The sequence below is a fragment of the Aptenodytes forsteri genome, unplaced genomic scaffold (assembly GCF_000699145.1).
Source record: "Aptenodytes forsteri isolate BGI_AS27 unplaced genomic scaffold, ASM69914v1 Scaffold54, whole genome shotgun sequence".
Classification (NCBI taxonomy): domain Eukaryota; kingdom Metazoa; phylum Chordata; class Aves; order Sphenisciformes; family Spheniscidae; genus Aptenodytes; species Aptenodytes forsteri.
This window is the reverse complement of record NW_008796044.1, coordinates 1,414,928-1,436,511: the sequence shown is the minus strand read 5'-3', so window position 1 is coordinate 1,436,511 and position 21,584 is coordinate 1,414,928. Positions and strand designations below refer to the sequence as shown.

General features: G+C 35.6%; 1 protein-coding gene across 1 annotated transcript in view; it reads left to right on the top strand.

Moving 5' to 3' along the window:
* The window catches only part of DOCK2 (dedicator of cytokinesis 2), a 211,599-nt gene that overhangs the window by 151,500 nt on the left and 38,515 nt on the right, over positions 1 to 21,584 (top strand). The window contains exons 31-33 of the mRNA XM_009285697.1: positions 10,863 to 10,963; positions 11,058 to 11,116; positions 15,637 to 15,785. Of these exons, the coding sequence (XP_009283972.1) occupies positions 10,863 to 10,963; positions 11,058 to 11,116; positions 15,637 to 15,785 (309 nt within the window). The remainder of the gene's footprint in view (positions 1 to 10,862; positions 10,964 to 11,057; positions 11,117 to 15,636; positions 15,786 to 21,584) is intronic.

Here is a 21,584-nt window from a genome sequence, read left to right as displayed (position 1 = left end):
GCCTGGGCACACTGCTGGCTCATGTTCAGCTGGCTGTCGACCAACACCCCCAGGTCCTTCTCTGCTGGGCAGCTTTCCAGCCACTCTTCCCCAAGCCTGTAGCGCTGCATGGGGTTGTTGTGGCCGAAGTGCAGGACCCGGCACTTGGCCTTGTTGAACCTCATACAGTTGGCCTGGGCCTATCGATCCAGCCTGTCCAGGTCCTTCTGCAGAGCCTTCCTACCCTTGAGCAGATCAACACTCCCGCCCAACTTGGTGTCGTCTGCAAACTTACTGAGGGTGCACTCAATCCTCTAAAGCACTGAGGCATAATGGCCAGGAACAAATAGTAAGGGGTGGAAGGAGGAATAACTTCAACTAATTTTTCTAATAAAAACTTTGTCTTTTGAAGTCATAGCTTAAATCTTCCTGCTCTGCAGTGTGAATCCACGTCTCTTTGTCCTGTCCTTTCTGGCTGTGGAAAGTTTGGTCTTGGACGTGTAATTTTTTCAAGTGGATTGCACTTACTTGAATTGTTCTCTAATAGCATGGATACCAAAGTCATTTGCTGTAGTCCAAGAAAATTTTTCTGCATCACTAGAAAATGAGCTAATGACAAAAAAGAAAGAGACAAATTTTTTTTTTTAATATCAATATATCTTGGCTGTAAGCAAACATGAGCAGTGGTTAACTCAAAATAAATGAGAAACTTCTATACTTTATAAAATAGTTCACTTTACAGTTTCAGCCTCTGGGGCTGTTACTCTTTTTAGATTTAATATTTGGTTTTCCTCAGTTGTTTTGGAGTATTTTTAGTTAATAAACAAGCAATCCTTCTTTGTGCAGCTGTTGCAGTGCTTGTATGTTTTTATTTTAGCAATTAAGGTACCAACAGGTTAATATCATAAAGTAGCTTTTTTTTTTTTTTTTACGCAGCTGCTTTGCAAAAGAAAACTCTGAATCAAGCTTAATTCCATTATTATTTATCCATTGCTTCATTGTTAGGCTTTTTGGATACAGAATAGTGATGAGAAACTAAAGCAAAACTTTGAGATGCAGTTTCCTTCAAAGGCGAGCAAATTTTGGGATTTCTTTGAGGTGTCTGTATTTAAAAGAAATTTAGGAGTTTGAGAGAAACATTTGCTTTAATGAAAATAAGCAATACATTCACGTTCCACAGGGAATGTAGTCCTTGCCAAAAACCATACAATAAGTCTGCAGATAGAAACAAATGCTGGTGTGTTCTTTAGTATTCACTTCAAACTATTTGATAATAAGTGTTACAGTGCAACAAAAGTATCAGTGGGGGAAAATTGGCAATTGATGGAAGCATAATGTCGTTGAGACACATTCAAAACTTCTAACCAGTTTGGAATCTTTCTGTGTAGCTATATTGCTATTTTTATTTGTATGCATATAGAAAAATTATGGATTGGGACAAAAAACTTGCTTTTGTTATTTTGATCTGGGAGAAAATTTGGAAGTAGCATGACTTTCAGTTTTGTTAAGAGCTACGGCCTGATAACCACATGGCCTGTTCATTTCCATAGTCAGCCCTATGGAGCAAGGGCAGCCCCGCATGCGTTCCTAACCTCAGGTGCATGTTGGTCAGGGCCCTGAGTCTGCCACAGGAGGAGCTGAGCGTGCAGGAAAAGGAGCCACAGTACACACCAGTGGGTTCCCTTACGACTATAAACACTGGGCCAGATATTGATTACAGTAAAGCTAGGATATGCTTCCTAAAACCAGAATTGAGGCAATCGCATACCATGGAGTGCAACTTAAGCTCAAGTCTTTACATTGGGCTCTTTTTTCAAATTCTAGGGAAAAAAAGTGATCTTGAAGTGTGCTTCTGCTATTGCCGAATCTGACAGAGATTTTAGTGAGCTCATTTGACGTGTTTTACGAATAATGTCCAGCTGTTTCTCCTGATATGAATAGGAGTTGTGCCTCTAAATTTAATCTAACTTTTGAAAGATGGTGTATGCCTGTGTTACGTAAGTGACTACTACAGATCTAAAAACTTAAGTAAATTATTGCATGAGTTTCTGTGAAACAAATGGATTTTTATTTAAAAAAAAAAAAAGAAGCCCCAAACAAGACCTGTTTATTCAGGGTCAGTTATTTAGTATGCACCAGCCTTCAGGCAATGTAGTCTCCTGTTAGGGGTATGGGTACTGTTGATTTTCTGATTTCAAAGAAAAAGGGATGAGTAAAGTTCAGCTCGTTACTGAGCATATGCAGCAAGAACAATGTCTCAAGAATTTGGAAGCTAAAACAGAGGCAACTATTTTAATATTCCTGATTAAGGGTAATTTAAACTATAGAAATAGAATATATTGGGATGGGGAAAATAGAGATGCCTATTGGTGAAGATTTAAAAAAAAATAGTTATATCTTTAAGTTCTTTGTAAACGAGTGAATGATTTATACTGTTTGTAGGATGGTGTTTTCAGATCTGATTATTGGCAAATAGTTGAAGTCTTAATTTAAAAAATAAATTAAAAAAAGCAATTTAAAGTACAGTGAAGTAGATCTGAGGATTTTTCACTTGGCTGAGTGATTACGTGGCAATATATAGCAGACAACCTAACCAAACAAGTAGACTGTGAAGTAATTGAGCAACTAAAAAAGGGTGGTTTAAATCTAGACAAAAGCAATGAAGAAATTTTTGCTACTCTGTTGAAGCTTGTTAAATGGAGGAAAAAAGGTTCCTGGCCTTTTTCTTGTTTCCAAAGCAAAATTGCTTTTTTTACTCATTATGTTATTCAGGCAGAAAGGAAAGAAGTGGTATCATTTAGGACCTGTGAAAGGATGTGGTATATCTGATGAACAGTGGTTACAGTCTTTAAGTTTAAAACTATGCATAAACTTCAAGGCACAGGTTCAACGATGAAGCTGTTGTACACCTCAGAGACAAATACCAAAACTCTGCACAGCACGGTAGTCACGTGCTGTTAAATTTTCTGCCTTAGTATGTAATAAGTTTGGTTCACTGAGTCCATTTATGTAGAGAGCCCTTCTTTAAATTCCAGTGCTTTGACACTGAGATTGTCATTGCAGTGGTAGGGCAGGAAGTGCCAGAGCTGCTGTTTGGGTTGAGAATCATTATTCTTTACAGGTAATTAAATAGTCACCTGATGTCTGAGATTATATGCCTGCTGGGTGAGGAGGTGGTTTTCTCTGGGGGTTTTTTGGGTTTTACATGCAGAGTTTACATGCTGGGTGTATTCCGATGTATGTTAGCAACTCTCGGAAAACAAGCCACAATTAGAGGCTGCATACAGCAGGTATTCTCCAATGTCATAATACAGCAAAAGCTAGAACAATAAAGAAAGGACTAGCTAAAAGGCATTTGTCACAGAACATTTACTGTTGTGCTGAAAAGACAAAATTGTTAGCTCCAGAGCAAATAATTTTACAGGAGAGAAGGGAGTGGAGTTTCATTAAGTGATGAAAAATAAACCATAAAGCGAGAATGAATGAGGGCTCGCAATGTTCATGGTACCTTAAGCTTGTGAATGGATACAGTACGAACAGGGAAAGAATCTTGCATGATACATTAATGTGCGTTCTTCAGTACTGAAATTAAACTGGAACATGAAGATTTAATACACAGAAATGTGGTGTTTCGGTGGGAATTATTGGAATAGGTAAAAAACTTTCAATATTTAGCAGTTTATATTCTATTCCTGTCTCTGTGTTTGAAATTGGTTATTGACTTGCATTTCTGTTAGATATAAACACAGTTGTGCATTGAAACAGATTATCTAGAAAGGCTAGGAAATATTTCTCACTTAAAGATTCTAAAGAACGGATTCAACAGGCATCTGTCTGAAGCAGTTTAGCAGATCTTGCCTTGGGATATGGAGCTGGATTAGCTGACCTCTCAGGTTTTCTTCCAGAAATATGTTCTATGTTTACAACTAGAAGTTGTTCACTGAAGTGTAAATCATGTCATTGAAGGTTTGCAACTATGGAAAGTATAATAGTTTAAGAACGTTTATTCAGGATGAGCATATTAAGATAGTGTAAGGAGATATATTGATGGTATACGAGAAAAATACAGAAAAGTTAGGAAAGCGGGTCTGAGGTTAGACTTCTCTGAAGGCCGTGACGGTATATGTCTTAGTGGTGTTTAGTTTTTTCTTTGACTTCTTTTTTGCATTTTGTGTCAATAAAAAGTCTTATCTGTGTGGTTGTAAATTGCTTATATTTTCTCTTTTCCCTCTTATTTTTTTGTGTTTGCTCTCAATATTATACTTATTTTTAACAATATCCATAAGGATTCTCTGAATTGATTGCAGAACTCTCTCATCAGCCAGCCAGTATCCACACTACTTGCACATATTGGTGCTCACTAGTCAGCATCATGTTATGTAGTTATAAGAGGTTGTGTCTCTGGTTGTGGGTTGGCTTTGGTGGTTGTTTTTTTTTGCAGCGGGGCGGGGGTGGTGTAGGGTAGGGCTGGCTCTTTTTCATTACCAGCTTCCACTAGTAAAGACAATTTTGCTTTGGAAATACAGCCATTGCAGGTGATTTCAGATGTGTTCAACGTACAATTTTAAAGGAGATTGCAATGTTGGCATTTTCGCTGTTTTGTATCAAGAAACAATTACGTAAGGATTTGCCAATTTCAAATGTGGAGATCGGACAACCTGTCCAGAGCGCTGCTTCGCAGCTGGGCTTTTGCAGGATAGCAGAACAGATGCACCATAATAATGTGTAAATTCTGGATTTAGGATGTATGCGTTGAGATGGGTTCTTCAGAAGAGACTTAAACAAACAAACAGAAATATTAAAAATTGTAGAATATATTTTGGAAAAAGCGTTCCCTGAAAGTCAACCCGGTTTTTTGAGTTTAATTATAACAAAACTTTGTGTCGTCTGTACTTATGCAATATATACACTCATGGTATCCTCAATAAATGTCTGAGAAGTATATTTCATTTGTGGTAAATAGGACAATTCTGGGACTTTTCAGTACACTTCTCTTTTACCTTTTGTGGTAACTGTACCATCTTAATCAAAAAATGCTAATTTCATTTGACTGAAAATTTCTGTGTTTCAAGACAAAATATTATAGGCATACCTCAAGGGTAGCCCCCAGGGTGTTAAATAAGGGTGAATAATCAGGGGATACTGTGGCTTTCCATAAGCAGTCTAAATATCTTTACCCCAAAGAAAGTGTCTTTGTATACCCGTTTCTATTTTATACTGAAGACCATCCAGCTAGTTGATTTGCCATTTATTTGATTCACAAGGATTTTTAAGGAAGCAAATATTTGACAGTAGTTCAATTTTGAAGCAGAATATTATCTGTCCATATGGATATAGAGATGTAGGCATGAAATAAAACAGTAAGTTCAAATGTGAATTAACATTTTCTTTGTGGTTATATAGAAATGCAATAGTTAAATGACCTTTCTATTTACCAGACATGCCTTAACTGTCAGCAGTTTCCTTATTTTTATGAATGCAGAACTAGGAAAGAAGGTTTTATTTCTTTTTTTTTGTGCCAGCAGAAATCCCTTTTTCAACTTGCAAGTCGTGTGTTTTCCTCTCAATTTTATTTAGTTTGAATGAAACATAAGCCAGTCTTCCATCAACAGAAAAATGAAGATAACAATGTTTAATGGTTTACTTCAAAATTTCAGTTAAATTTTCCAGTGTGCACGTTTTACCTTTATAGAACCTATTTAGAACTCGTATGACTTTTTTTGTTTCTGTTAGTAGCTGATGTCATTAGACAGGTGTTACCTTTCTCTAGGAGAACAGAGCATTTTCACTCTGTTGTTACTGTAAACTCATGGCTCCACCAGCTTTGGTTTTAGAAGTCTTGCTCTATGTAGTAAGTGTTTCCATTCAGCAACTGAACACATCAGCACTGTAATGCAGTCAGCATCCATTGCCAGCCTTAATGCCACTTAATTCACTGAAACAACTTTTTTTTGTGCAACATTCCTTTTATAATGTTTCTGATTGGAGATGGCAGCTTCTGACATATTAGGGACAGGGAAGAGTGAACAAGTAGAAACCATTTTATTGTGGTGAGGCATATAGCTATCATAGAGTTTCTACTTTGGAAAACGCAGTGCTATTGATTCCTGTTCTTTCCTACCCTTCCCCTCTGTTAGCAGTATTTTTACGGGGCATTAGAAAGGATTATATTTCTAAATCTGTACTGTTACAGCAATTATAATTTCATAATAATCATCTATATTCCTGCCACAGAATTTTATTATAAAAGGCATAGTCCACATCCCATTATAATATCAGCCTGATTTAAAAGAAAATGCTTATTTTTCATGTTTTTCCTATCTTTCTTGCATGCACTAGGCACCATTAATAACTCAGCAGTAATGAAATGTATTTTAGCATCACAAACAGAATTGCACAACTTTTTTTATTTTTAAACCTTTGGTTAGAAACCCCAAAATCAAAAGTTTCACTGTATTACGAATATACAGGGAAAAATATGCACGATATTGTGCAAAAATACATGTATGATACTGGTAGACATTGTAGAAAACCCTAGGAGATGGCTGATGCAGAAGTTGATAGATAATGCAACCGTTAGAAAATTTAGCCAGCTGTATTAACTATACTAGCAATATTAGAAATGTTGTATTTTTATATATCGTATTGTGCATTTGAAAATTATCAAACTTCAGAGTTTAAACTTCATCTTTGAGCCTTCTACCAACACATAGCTGGGTCTCCCTAGAGTGACCTATGGTAGGTAATGGATTTTTTTATGTCCATCTGCAAACTTCTTTGGACTTTGGACTTATTGCTCAAGATGGAAAGAAATACACAGGATATAAATTCTGGAAAATTTTGCATACGTGAAACTAATTTTTACTGGTTTTGGGAGTGCCTTATTTCAGAGGTTTGGGATGTTTTCCAATATAGGAATGGTAGATGTCTGGAGTAGAAACTATTTGCAAGTATTTTTCTTAAGTTGCATCATTAAGCAAGAAGCATATGACAGAAACAAGGAGAGAATGGGATTATGACATGAAAATCTTTAAAGACTAAAAATTAATAAACCAAACTTCTGTTAGTTTATATGATGTGCTGTGTTTCTTCAAAGCTTCTGTAAACTTATTTTCATTAACCTGAAAATTTTCTACCTTTGTTCTGTCCTTTTGAAGTACATAAGCGATGCAAAGAAATTTTGGCAGAGGACCCAAAGGATTTTCATAATTCTTTACTTTGAGATGCTTAATACTCTCTCTTCTACCTCAAAGAAAACACTACACCTGTCATGAACCAATCTGCATACCATAGGAATAAGCCCTAAATATTGTGCTTGTAACTTCCAGAATTTATGAATGAGTTCTAACTCTGAAAATTATATGTAAGACTCCACTTAAACAGAATGCAATGCTTACTTGACTTAATTTTTAATGTTTATCAGTTGGCGAGTTATTCTGAATTTTAGCCTTCAGATTCCGCTTATGCCTCTGTTTAGCAATTTGTATTTTTCTGGTGTGATATTCTAAAAGACAATGCAGAATAATTTTCATGAATGTTGGTTCGGAATGTTAAGACTGCATGATGCAGCCGTGTGTGCTATCATTGTGACTGAATTTCAGTATCTGTGGTTGATCCAATTAAGCAATTAATTTTAAACACAAGTTGCTATTCATTTGTTTAACATTGTTTGTACTCAAAAGTCTCACAAAAATAGTAAAAAATAGGTGTTTCTTTTAAATTGTTTAGTTTTAAATGATGAAGAAATGTATCCAGTATGTGAAAGAGAACACTACTGAGGTAAAATCATCACATATTAAGAATGTCATATATCCTGGAAATCAATGGATCATTTCTTATAAATGTTATTCAAAGGTTCAAAAAGGGTCTTTGTAGCTAACCTAGCTCAATAGCTGTCGTAACTACATGTTGTTTGCAATTATGCGTACATGCAGAAAGTTTTTAAGTGCCATTTTTCTACAAAATCAAAGTAATGAACCCAGTATCTGAAATGTATTTTGTCTGCTGGTCTCAAGAGGCTGAGCTTGCTTTCACCATAATATTTCAAGAAAAAAAAATTAAACAAACTGTCATCTTGTCTGTTTTATGAAATGCTAGAGTACATTTAGTATCTGCAATAATTTGTCAGAAATTCAAAAGTCTTCCAAAGACTTCATGTTTCTCCTACATTATCAAAAAGAATTGAGCAAAGATGTCTGTAGAGAAAACAATGGCTAAAAGGTAGGCATTAGTGCAAAAGAGGCATTGGTTTCAGAGGTGCGTATGAAGGAGGAGGCAGCAGCGTTCACTTTTGGTAGTTATCCTGAAGAGTCATCCAGCTCTCCTCTTCTTTGTGAGATGGCTAGAAATTTCTTACTGAATTACTTCCGCATTTTCCAATATGGCAGCTGTCACATTTTCTAGGAGCAAGGCACCTCCTATTTTCTGAAAAAAATGGAATGAACTTCCTTTAAATTCCCTTAGCCCTTGTATAGAGGTGTATTGACAGATCTGAAGTGCCCTCAGCACGTGTGGTTAACACCATGCTCAGCCAATTCAGTCACCATGTTTTGAAGTGTTACAACACACTAAGCCAGCCCGTGCTGTTACTGTCAGATGCTGCATCTCAGTAGGAGTTTGCAGTGAATAACTGATAGCTAATTACGGAGAAGGGTCACTTCTCAGCTCTACCTTTGTCTCCCAGTACTCTGTCCCTAGCTGACAACTCAGGACTGGAGTTCATGTCAACGAGCAGCGAAGTGTGACACAAATCGGCGCACGAGAGCTCTGGTCCTCTCCTGTCACTGTGCTACTTCACTTCAACCCTACCCCATGCTAGCTAACTGGATGTTCAAATGCAAAACATCTTGGAATGTTATTGTGGGCTTAAGAGAAAACAAAACAGGTCTCCTAAGCATATTTTTTTGCATTTTTAAAATCTGTTTCTACCAGCTTTTGCCATTTTTTACTTCTGAGAGACTACTTTGCCTCACGGGGTTTTAAAGTTAGTTTTGGTGCTTAAAAGCTAGCAAGTCCTTAACTTGAATATGCTATTGAAATGCAAAGGATCATATTTTTTCAGCCATCATAGGGTACTCTGAGGGCGAAAGGAAATGTATTTTGTAAATAAGGATATTGAGTCTTTAGAGTTTGGCTCTGACAAAGGTGGCATTGAACTTGGAGCTATTAAGTGAATAAATAGACCACTAACTGTAGTAATAAGGCTTCATTTTTCTCCCCATAATTTAGAAAAATCTGAGAAATTTTCCATTTTACTGGTGTAATTAACATATGCAATGCATATTTCCTACACATCAATAAATACAGCTTCTCAAGGGACTGAAAACTCCAAATTGGTCAAATTAATCTTTTAAAATCTTTGATAAGGGGGGAAAACAGTCCTTTCAGGGCATAAATAACATTTATCTTAGGGAAAAAGGCTCTGAATTAGTATGTACTATTAGTATACTGTCAAAAATTAGATATGAAAATAATTTAAATGTTTGTATTAAGGGAAAAAAAAAAGCTGCTGCCTTACTACTGCTCATATTCAAATGTAGTTTTTAATAATGCTGTGATTGGTTTGGGTGAATTCAGAGCATCTTTGAATGGTGTAATATGTAACAGATTAATAGCTGTCTCCAGTGAAATGCTACTTGAGTCTGTGTATCTGCAGCGGGGATAACTATGCTCTCTGGACTGTAAATACTTAGATAGAAACAGCCCTCCTAAGGGCTTTTAAATAAGCAAGTCTGCTAAGGAGAGCTTTAGTTGGGCCTCGAAGGAAGGCATAAATGAAATGCAGGATCTTCTTCACATTATAGAGGACTTCTGAGAATTTTATTTATTGTAGGAAATGTCTGTATTTCTGTGTGTGTTTTTGGGTGTTGGTGTCTATTTTTCCTGGTTATTTGTGCACAAGAGTGTTTTCCAGGTTATAAAGGACAGAGGTCACTTAAGTTTTTGATGAAACATTACATTTGTAGGCTATTTAGTGTGGGTTCCCAACCTAGGGTTGTATTTCACCATACAAAATTAAGAGCTCTGTGATAATGTTATATGTTTTGTTTCCACTCTTTAAATTACCACTGAATACATTTACCATCGCCTTTCTACTGTCTCACGGATACCCACCATGCATATTATTAGATGCAGCTACATTTTTAAAAGAAGTGTCTAAAGCCGTTGCTGACTGCTTAGAAGCTTCTGAAAACAATATTTACTTCCTTGAATTCGTGTTTCCTAGTGAAGTTGTTTTCCTTTTCCATCTCTAGCGTGTGAGAGAAGTACTTCATTTTGATTGTCTGGAGAACAAGTAAATTGCTTTCAGAAACGAAGGGTCGTGCACTGGAAATAGAAGGGTTTTTCTTCTAGTTCAAGTACATGACTCAGTACTATTAGTGGTTATTTAGGGATGTATTTTGTCCTTGTTTCATGTAGAGAGCTCTTAACAAAATATATTGGAATTTCACACAAATCATTGTTGAATTAGAATCCAAAGAGAAGACAGAAATGCCTTTTGAAGTAGTTTTCAAATACAGTGTAATTACATTGGGTGCCTTTAGCTCCAAGTTGTTAAGATTCACTGGCATGTCATGTATTTCACTAGTCCTGCTGTGGTTCATGGTTTAATGTTGTTAGCTAATGAATCTCATATGAATCTTTTTTTAGCAATATTTATTCAGCTGCTGTGTTATGAAGAGCAAATGTGTAGTAGTGGTTATTAAAATTCATCTTTCTTGCTTTTCTGCTAATTGCATAATACTAATGATGTACGTCTTTGCATAATATAAAAATCTCATTGCTTGCATCATTTGGTTTCATAAATTATTCAGCATCATGCATAGTTTAATATTATTCCTGCTTTTCTCAAAACTATTATAATTTCCTTATTCAATTTACAGCTGTGGAACAACTATTTTCATTTGGCTGTGGCTTTTATTACCCAAGATTCACTACAGCTAGAAAACTTTTCCCATGCAAAATACAACAAAATCCAGAACAAGAAAGAAAAAATATATACTTTAGCTTATGTCTTTAATTTTGTAGTGAAATGATGATAATGATAAAAATACCTTTCGTATTTCTTTTTTTTCTAGATATGGAGATATGAGACGTTTAATTGGCTTTGCTATCCGTGACATGTGGTACAAACTTGGTGAGTAGGCAAATGAACTTAATTGCAACTGAATCCATAGCATATTGCTTGTTTCATTGAAAAATATCTGACATGAAACGCTTCTGTAAATATTTCTGCTATTTGAACTTAAAATATGTTTTCAGTCCTGTGATTAAGCTTGGAACTGACATGAGATACTGTTTGACTACTGCGTATTTTTTATTTCTAAGAGAACTCGCAACCTTCTCTCAGATTTGAAAGATGGCTGAAATCAGAAGATTTCAGAAACGTTTCTTTGCTGAAATTGAGAACTAGATAAATTTTCCCTGAGAAGGTTACTGCTCAGTCTGAATCTACAGTTCCAGAAATTAGTAGGCTCAGATTTGGAATCTGTTTGGATCAAAATTCCAAAATGTTTTTACATTTGTTGTACAGCCATGTTCTGCTACTGCTCCGTTGAGAGTTCGTAACGAAGGGAACAACAATGTATTGTTCTATGAAAACACATATTATAGAAGTTTTTTGAAATATACAATGAAGACAATTATGATGACACCTATGGTTATACTTTGAAATGCAAGCTGAATGTCAAATTTCAGACAGTTAATCATGAGAAGACTAGATTTCATCAGTTTATTAACAGAATGAAGACAGAAAAAGGCTTTACAACCATTCTGTCTGTTTGAGATCTCCTGACCACAAGCCAGTTCTGGTCTTTTGTTCCTATGTGCCACTACAGTGGAGTGCTCAGCATAAGCTAATAGCATTTTTCCCTTTTTCCTGAGGTCCCCATTGCTCTGACTCAGCTAAAATGCAGTCATTTCATCCAGGAAAACTTGTGTAATCTCTGTGTATCAGAAGTTTATGTTTTAAGAATGGTGTGGACTCTTCTCGGTGCCTGCAATAAAAGAGCATTTTTCTCCAGTAGTATCAAAATCTTTTGCATGTTATTAAAATTTTACCCAAAATATACCCACACTATCCAAAATCTGAAGATACTTGAATAACATTTGAATAAAAAGGGTCACGCTCATGAATACAAGGCAAGATTTAAAGTGATTGGCTGGGAATGAATGGGAGGTAGAATTTATTCTGAACTAAATACCAAGTAGTCATAAGCAGAATATGAAGAATGTTAAGTAGTTCACAACTACTCAATTTATTGATCTCAAGGACCTGCTAGGCAAAGTAAGTGTGTACAGATGAACCAGGTTTTTACATTCTGTTCATTCTGTGTATGAGTTGATTGAGGAATTTTCTATTTAAATTTTTAGGCAAATTTTTAAAAAGTTTTTATTTCAATTAGACTTTGCAGGAAAGTTTCTGTTGATAGAAGGATATTATTTTCTTTCTATGGGCAAATAAACTCTCCAATTTGATTTGCACCAAATAGGCAATAACCCAATAGTTAAGCTATTTTGCAGGATATTGAAGATGGTTTTCTGTGATTGAAGATGAACTTGAGCCTTAGGTTCTCTGAGGCAGGGAAGGAGAGATCCATCTTCCTTTTTTCTTCCAAAGAATGTTTTGTTACTTATGCAAAAATTCCAGCAATGCATTGTCAAGATATATTGAGGAAAAAAAGTCTTTTGAAGGCCCTATTAGATTAAAGAGTAACAAATTATTCAGAAATTTATACCGGAATGGAATGTCCAGTGGGATAGTGTCAGTGTTATCGCTGAAGCACAGCTCTTCGGCTTTGAGCATGGAATAAGCATACAGCTTTTTCCATTCAGAAATCAACATACCGAATGAATGTAGATAGTATGTTGCATGCTCTCCTCTTCCATATAATCTACTGTTTTATTCATAAATACAATGTAGTGCAGCACACATCCCTGTCTCCCTGATATGCCATATTTATTGCAAAGAAACCTTATCTCAAAGTGGGGGCATTTTCTTCCCTCAGTGGGGTGTCAATGCCTGCTGTAGAGGCAAAAGTAATTCCATGTTTCTCCTTTTAGTGTGTTCACGTTCCACTAATTACCTTTCCTCTCACCGCTGAGTTGGTCAAGTAAGTTTTGCAGTGTGTTTGAACCTCTGACACACAGCAATGTTGCAACGTAAAATAAGCTATGGAGAGGCCATAATATCACCCTATATTATTACACAAGGAAGCCAACTATGATTTTTGAAATGCACTGAAAGGGATTGTTTCTTATTAACTGAACTTATGTAGAATATTTGTTTTATCTTGGAAAATTTTTGCAAAGTTCTTCTATTAGGATATGTGAAATTTCTTTATGATCTCTATTGAACTTTCTAGTTTCCTAGGTGTACCAGCGTATCAGTGCTTGCCTGGAGATTTTAAATGTGTTCATCACCTTGTACACACTCCTTCTGGTGATATGTACCCCTTTCAATCTTTCTTTTCTTAAATTTTTTCTTTTAGTATTTTTTAATAGGAAAAGTTTTTAATGCTTCAGTATACTCTGTATCAAAAAGATGTAGTCAAGGTTTTAAAGGATTTGATACTTTTGCTGATTAATTAGTGAACTCAAACCTGTTTTCAGCGTAGTCATTAATTTTCTAGTTTAACACCATTGTCATCCTTTTCAGTACTGGTAGGTGTCAATTTGAAATTAATCATTTTCAAATGAACTCTTGATTCTAGAACCATTAACATCTGTTTCTTAAAATAAACTTTCAAGTTTTCATTTTACTACAAAGTACAACAAATCTTGCAGAAGCACTCTTCCACTTGTCTGTATTTGAGATTTGCTGTTTGCATCCTGCTCAGGCTGAATCTGAGAGTCCATATTAAAAACAGCAAACACAATGGCTTTATAAAAATTTAAGGGCCTTTAACAGTTTTGTCTAGCATAATGTTGAAGACCAAAGGATTGTTTTCTAATATCCAAATGCATTATTACTTTATTTAAATAATATTGTCTTACATACACAATGGAAAAAGTGAGGCATACAGATTGAGAAATGTTTCAAACTAATATGCAGTAATTCTCACTTAATAATAAATGCCTCTTCCATTTATTTTCTATAATCTTCAGGCTCCTTCTCTAGCTTTAACAAAAAGGAATCTGCATTCTGGAAAGCAGTAGAGCATCTTAAGTATGAACCACATTTGAGGGATACATATTCAGCAAGATTGAAACAGGCAAATGCGTGTCAAAGAATGTCATACTGTGGCCTCTAGAGTGCCTTTCAAATGATAAATTGAATTGCCTTGTTTTCTGGGGCAGATTAGCTTCCTTCGTCCATTTCAGTCATTCAGTCATTGTGAGGCTTGAGGAGATGTTACTCTTAATTCCTGAAATGGAAATAACGGTTGCTGATGGCAGGGTAGCCTTCAAAAAGCCTTTAATTTTTTTTTTTATTTTAACTTTATTTATGTATTTATTTATTTAAAGTTGTGTGCTAAGGTCTTTTGGTTTTAAGTGTAAGATTAGTGTCTTGGTCAAGGTATTGCTATCATTTAGCTAAAAGTTTCTCTCTTTTTTTCTACTCATGTAAGAGGATTGCTTGGGAGAGTGAAGATTTTTAAAGGTGAATGGATAGCTACATAATACATGAATTTCTGTGGTTTTCAAAAATTACAGACTGTAAGGTCTAATAATACAGGTATTGGAAGTTAGTTGTCATAAGATTCTTTTCGCTCTTATTGACATTACTGATTTAACTAGGATTAATAATGATTTTAATCAACATGAGTGGAAGAAAAAATAATGTTGCATAAAACTGTTGAAGTCGTAGTTCAGTTATGCTTAGAGTTAAATTAGTATGGCACCCATATGAGAGGAAAATCAGAATCAGAATACTTCTTAGTGATGGAATGAGTCTAGTCATATTTGTTTATGAGAATATTTTTATCTCCTTACAAGCTTTAGGCAGTATTGACATTCTTATGCAGGTCATTGGATTTTGCTGGTGGTCTGCTCCACATATCAAATGTTTTTCTTGCCCAAGAAACAAGCAGCTTTTTAAGAACATCTTGGACCTGGTTGAGTTTTTTGCAAATTTGGATGTTCATTGGCAGCTGATGTAACAGTTGTGCTACAAGATAATTTTGTGTGGTTTTAGGAGTTGAGTTGTGTAGATAGTGTTTCTATTATTGCTTGCAATGTTTGATGCATTGGTTGGTTTGATTTATTGGTTGCAATGTTTGATGTTAATCAGAAATGAAAGCGAGTAATGTTTTTCCCCTTCATAAGCTAGAAGGGTTACACCATGGGGCATTATCGTGTGGTACTCTCCTACTGATAGAATTTGGGGGATTCTTAGGGGTTTTTTTATTACTTTCTATTCTGAGTATTTAAAAGGAGATGTCAAAAGCTGAAGAACCAAAGCGTTCACTGAAAATGTCAACTCAGCTGGCATACGTGCTTATTGCTGGCACTGAATTCTGGCATCTTAGAATGAGACTATATCCATTAACATGCTTTCAGCTTTTGAGAAGGAATAGAGATGAGTGACTAAGTTGTACGACTTTACCAACACAGAAGGTTTAAAACGCTGCTTTAAATAATTGCATGTCCTAAATGTTTTCCTAAAAATTTTTTTTTTTCTCTCCTCTCAAATACTCAGTTTTGTTTCTGTTTCAGGCCAGAATAAAATCTGCTTTATTCCGGGGATGGTTGGACCCATCTTGGAAATGACTCTTATTCCAGAAGTTGAACTACGAAAAGCCACGATCCCAATTTTCTTTGACATGATGCTGTGTGAATATCAAAGGACAGGAGAATTCAAAAAGGTAATGAAAAATACTCTGTGTGAAAAATTACTAAAATGTCATGTGGTCAGTTTATTTCTGGTAAATATGTGTTGTGTGGGCTTTTCTGCTTACAGAAAGTAAAATCCAGAATACTAAGAACAAAAGGAATAGCTCTTGTGCAAGTGAGTGTAGGCTCTCCAGAGTGATTTAGTTGGACTTAAGTAAAACTTTCATCACAATGACAGGAATAAGGCGCTGGAATAGGGGCCCAGAGAGGTTGCAGGATCTTTATCAAAATTTTCAAAATTTTGCTGAAGAAGGTTCTGAGCAACAAGACATGACATTGAAGTCAGCTCTCAGTTAAGTAGGAGGTAGAATTAAATGACCTCTAGGGGTCCTGTCTAATCTAAATTTTTCATTATACCCCTTCCTTGTGACATAGATACCGATAAGCCAAAACTTCCAATTTTTAGTACAGAATATCTGACAGAAGTAGAAGTTAATAGTTAATTATATATTATCAGATTTCTCAGGTAACATTAACTTTTCTAAATAATTATTGTGAGAAAAATAACCACTGTGAAGAACTGACATTCCTAAAATGTTTTCTACATTTCTGGTGTGTTCTTGGGCTTACATAGTTATGGACAAAGTTAGAGAACAGATGTTTATTCTTAGTGAACCTATTGGAGTCTCCTATCTTTCTGAGCTAACAACTGTAAAAGGTTACTAAATGAGTGAATATAGGTGTTCTCAGCAAGCTCCTCTGGCGCATGTGATTTATAATTGCTGTAAATACCCATATTTCTTACTCTCAGTTCTTGAAATTTTATTATGCATAAGGATTTCAGAAGGATGTGAGATCATTCCATTAGAAGAAACCAAGTTTGTATGGCTTGGTGCTTCAGACAGATCCATGTATAATAAAACGGAGATGTTCTGTGGTTTGGTACTGAAGTGTGTCCAGAGATGTGGAGATTTCTTGGATCTATTAGACAGATAAGCAGGTGGTTTTAAAACCAAATTGGTGCCAATGACAATTAGGCACACTCTGTTTAAGTTAGAGGAGAAATACCCTTTCCAGGGCTTAATTTTGGCATAGACTCGTTAAAACTTTTTTCTATATTTCTGCCAGCTTTTTTATTTATTTTGATTCAAGCAACTGGCTTTTTTGCAGCTTGTTGAGAAACTGCAGGAAAGATGCTTAGGAAGAGGGTTTTTTTGTTCAGATCCAGCATCTGTGAAATTATTGCCTCTTAGAGAAGCAATCAATTCTCTACCTGCTGAATAAGTACTAGGAAGGATTTAAGAGGTGGATGATTTTTAACTGGTGCTTGGCTTGTACTATATTCACAGATTTCTGTCTTACTGCAGTAAGTCCGCAGGCTTCAGCTCTAGAAAATGACTGGATTGGATGTTTTTGCTTAATATTGCCTTGTCCTGAAACTGCCGTGTATCTATGTAATAAATACAGTATGTTACAGAATGTTACTAATACACATACATACACTAATAGATATACTACTTACACATAGAAATTAATTCTGAGCCCTTTAAACTTCTTTTTCTGCCTGGACAAGCCAGAATAATTTTCTTTTCTGTTTCTCTATATTTCAGTGATAGCTCTTTATTCTCTAGTATTGGTATAGAAAGTACTGTTCCACTGGCAATCTTTAATTTGTATTCTAATTACAGAGAAAAAGCTAATATTAGAGCAGCAAAACCTGCAAGTAACAGGACAAAGAATTGTTCTGGATCACAGGGTACTCCTAACAAACCAAAATTCTTTGTGGCCTCTAACAAAAAAATAAGGTACCCTCTTATTTGATGGTCCTATTAAAAAAATAAGAAATAGTACTAACGTAGTAGTCCTTTCCTTCTACTCAAATCAGAAGATGGGATTTCTGTTTCTACTGAACAATTTATAGTTTTCTCTGAGACCATTATGGGAAGCATCTCTTAAATGAAGACTGTGAGATCTGAAGTCATTAAGTATTTTGAGGAGCAGTGTAGAGCCTATTCAGTGCGCCACAGAGGTGAAACATTTACTGCCAACTTCTGTCGAAATACTGGGTGACTACATGCTGCTCAGTTCTGCTGGAGTTAGTCCTATGCTGCTATTAATGTTTCTCATAATGCATACCATACAGGTTTGCAAATTCACTTTCGGCAATGACCTTTTATATGTAGGCAGCTCACTGATAATAAATAGCAACATATTTTCTCAATCTTCTCCTTCATCCAGACAGCAGAATATTTTACCCATTCTATGCCCATTTAAAACAGTGCTATTCATGTTTTCAGGAGCATTACTTTCCCACTCAGCAATCTTAAAATATGCTACACCTGGTGCTGAGCTGGGGAAGTCGCCTGTCTATGCCGTTGTACAGTGTGTACACAACTTGTATCCAAGTTCTTGTGTATCATGTCAACCCCCTGTGAAGTGTGTAAATACTTATATTTGAATCATATCTGTCTGGTGCTGCATTATAATCATATGAACAACTTTGGTTTCACATTTACACATTTCACATTTACAGCTGTGGTTTTGTTGTTTTGACTTGGTCTGAGAAATATGAAGTAGTTGAAATTGCTCCTTCCTCCCTGCCCCTTCTAGAGAAAAGAGGAGCGCATCTGTATTGCCTAATTTTCTGCACCTGGTTTTTTGCTTTTTGATGTGATGAGTGTGGAAGTTAGGCCACTCAAGACTGTGTTTCAAAGCTTCTTGAGAGAAGCAACAGCCCACTTCAGTCTTCTGTCTAAAGAGCAGTTTGCAGCATCGGAATGACCCAGTAAATCTGGGGTTGGATGCATGGCTTCCTGCTGTCTTTGATGAATACTGGTTGAGTAATCCTGCTAGTTCTTCTGTCTCGCTATGGAATTGTACTCGTTGTTGTGAGAAGGTGAAACCTGGGAAATTCTACAGTGAATGGGTAGCGAGCATGCGACATCTGTCAGTTATCTTAAAATTCTAAATTTGAATAGAATGTGGATTTGTTTTTTAGGTTGCTCTCAGGGATAGATCTGAGGATGTTTAAATAGAGATTTTTACATATCATGTAGCTTATAAATCTGTTTCTTTAAGAAGTTGTTTTAACATAATTGCACTTCTTGATTATAGGAGCAAAATAATTTGATTGACTTTTATTCTGGAAAAATTTTGATCTTTGACGTTTGTTGATCCTGTTTAGCTGAATCTCAGGACAAAAATGAAGGATATAAATATTAAGGAGAAAAATGGGGAGTGCTTGGCCTTTTTTCTTGAAAAATGCTGAGTAATTTTTCTGGGTGGGGAGTTTTAATCATGACCTACTTGAAGGAAGTACATGTAGTAACGTGTTTTCAGTTAGAATGTCATGTTCTCTACAACTGAAGGAATGGTCCCTTCCAAAACGTAAGTCTGAAGATATGCATGACCTGCTTGGTGTTCCCAAGGGGAAGAACTATTTTGTTATATGTAGCCTTGGGCTTGGCTTCTTCAGGCCAGGGCTGAACTTTTTGATGAGTATATATTTAAGTTAGGAAAAATATCTTGCATAGCAGTTATCTGATAGTACCGTCTGTAAAATACTATAGTAATCCTTTCTGCCATGAAAGGCTTCCAGTTCTCTGACGGGATGATCTGGGTCCCAGTCTGCCAAAGCTCTCAGTTACACAGGGACACTCCCGGGAGAGAACAGAATGATTCATATACTGAAAGTTGTGTGAAATTTTGTGTGAAAGAAAAACATGAAAATTTGCTGTATTAGTACAATGGTGAATTCTCTGTCATTTTTACAGTGCTTTTAATAATTATATCTATGCAAAGCAACAGAGCTTTATTTCAGTGTAGATCTCCTAGTTTTCTAATGCTTTCTCTGTGCTTCTTGATGGGTTAATGGCTTGTCTAGAACCTTGTGGTAGATCTTTCCCACCTCTTCTTGAAAATACTATGCCGAGGTTTCTTTTGTCTGAAGCTAGATCTTACTAAGACACACATTTTTCTTTAGCACCTGGAAAAGTCTCTTTTAGACTTGCTTCCTGCTTTTTTCAAGTGTCGTCTTAGCTGCACTCTTCTGCATGCTTCTCTCACTAGCATGTGTGCTTACTCTCAGAGCACGAGCAATCTTTTGTTTTTAGTATGTCTCTAGTTGACTCATAGGGCAATAGAACAGACATAAACAAGCAGTCTTTCTGCTACCTCACCACGCTGTATGTAACAATGTGAAACATTCAGTACTTACATGAAATATTAGAAACAAAAAATCAATATAAATTTTGCCACACCTGAGTAATTTATTCACATGATACCCAAAGATTTTAGTAGAAGTCTTGGGGTGAGGGGATTGAGACGTGTTGTGACTGTGTAAAGAGGACATTGACAGCCACATTAGAAAAGTTTAAAAAAGTGTTGGCATTAAAAACTTGTCATTTTCTAATTGTGCAGATACTTTACAAATCTATATCAAGTTGTTTTCTCATATGATGACATCTGAACACGATATGGTTAGTTGGATGAGAACAAAGAATGACTATAGCTGCACTAAGACTTTGAGATTCATGTATCGCACCTCCTTTCAGTGGGCATACCCAAATGAAATGGAAGCTCAGTCAAAGTGTATGTCCAGGCTTTCAGCAGTGCTAGAAGCCCAGACTATGAATCAAGCTGATGAATCTTGGAATGCTTTTATAAATTCTAGGCTTTTCATATAGCAAGCCAAAAAGAGATGTCAAAGAATGAAGAAATGAAGAATCAGAGAAAACTATCAGGCAAGAGGCTTAGAAACAATGAAGGTATTCAGTAAAGGCTAAGCACAGAACAAGGTCAAACTGACTTAGGTAACCAGAGAGTATAAAAAGTAACCCATTGTAGGTGGAGCTAGAGACTGGTTAATAAAAGAATGACTCTACCTTGAAGGAGATTTCTGTTGGTGTTGTACTTATATTTGTGCTGAGTTTCCAACCTGCAGGTGCAAAAAGATACCTGCTTCTTCACAACATAATGTTTGAAGCTTGGGAAAAATTATGCTAATGGGCTGGCTGCCTTTTAGTGATTTTTTTTTTTCAGCATCTTAAAACCTGTGGCATTTTAATATTAATATTTATTTCTGTTAAGCTTATTGAATTAAATTATTTTCTGCCATGCAATATTTTTATATTGCATTAATTTTAATTAGTTTTCTGTTTTCTGAGATTGATGTATCAGTTAGGTTATTTTAAAAAACTTTGTTTTGAACACTTTATTTTTTGTTTAATCGTTTCAGATCATGTCTGAAGGACAATAATAGGCTAGTACACCCAGTAATTTGGTTCAAAATGCCTGGGTCTACACTGGACAATGTTAATGGGGGTATATTTTCCTTGGAAACCTCTCCCAGTAAATTTCCAACTGACTTAAGTTACCTTTTTTTTTTTTAATTTTCCACTGGTATTTTCCATTTTTTATTGAGGGAAAAAAAAAACCCTACAATCCCCCCCTCATCTTTTGTATTTCTGTTATGAGTATGAGTATGATACATAAATATCAACTATTTGAGGACATTTTTTGAACTTGCGAATCTTAATGCTTTAAGGTGCTTGGAAAGGGATAAAAAAAACCCCAAACAAACCTTTTGCATGTATTATAGTTCCCACGGTTTTAATTTCCCGGACCTGAAGGCAGTCTGCATAATATATGGTAAAGGCATTGCAAACTAATTACAAATTCTTTTCTAAACATGTTAGATTGGATTAACCCTTTCAAAATGATAAAGTGATTTCCTGTGTATAATGTATTGCAAAGGCTTTGAAATGACAAATTGCAATTGTATATTTATATTGCAATAACACAATAACATTTTAAAGAGGCTTTCTATAATT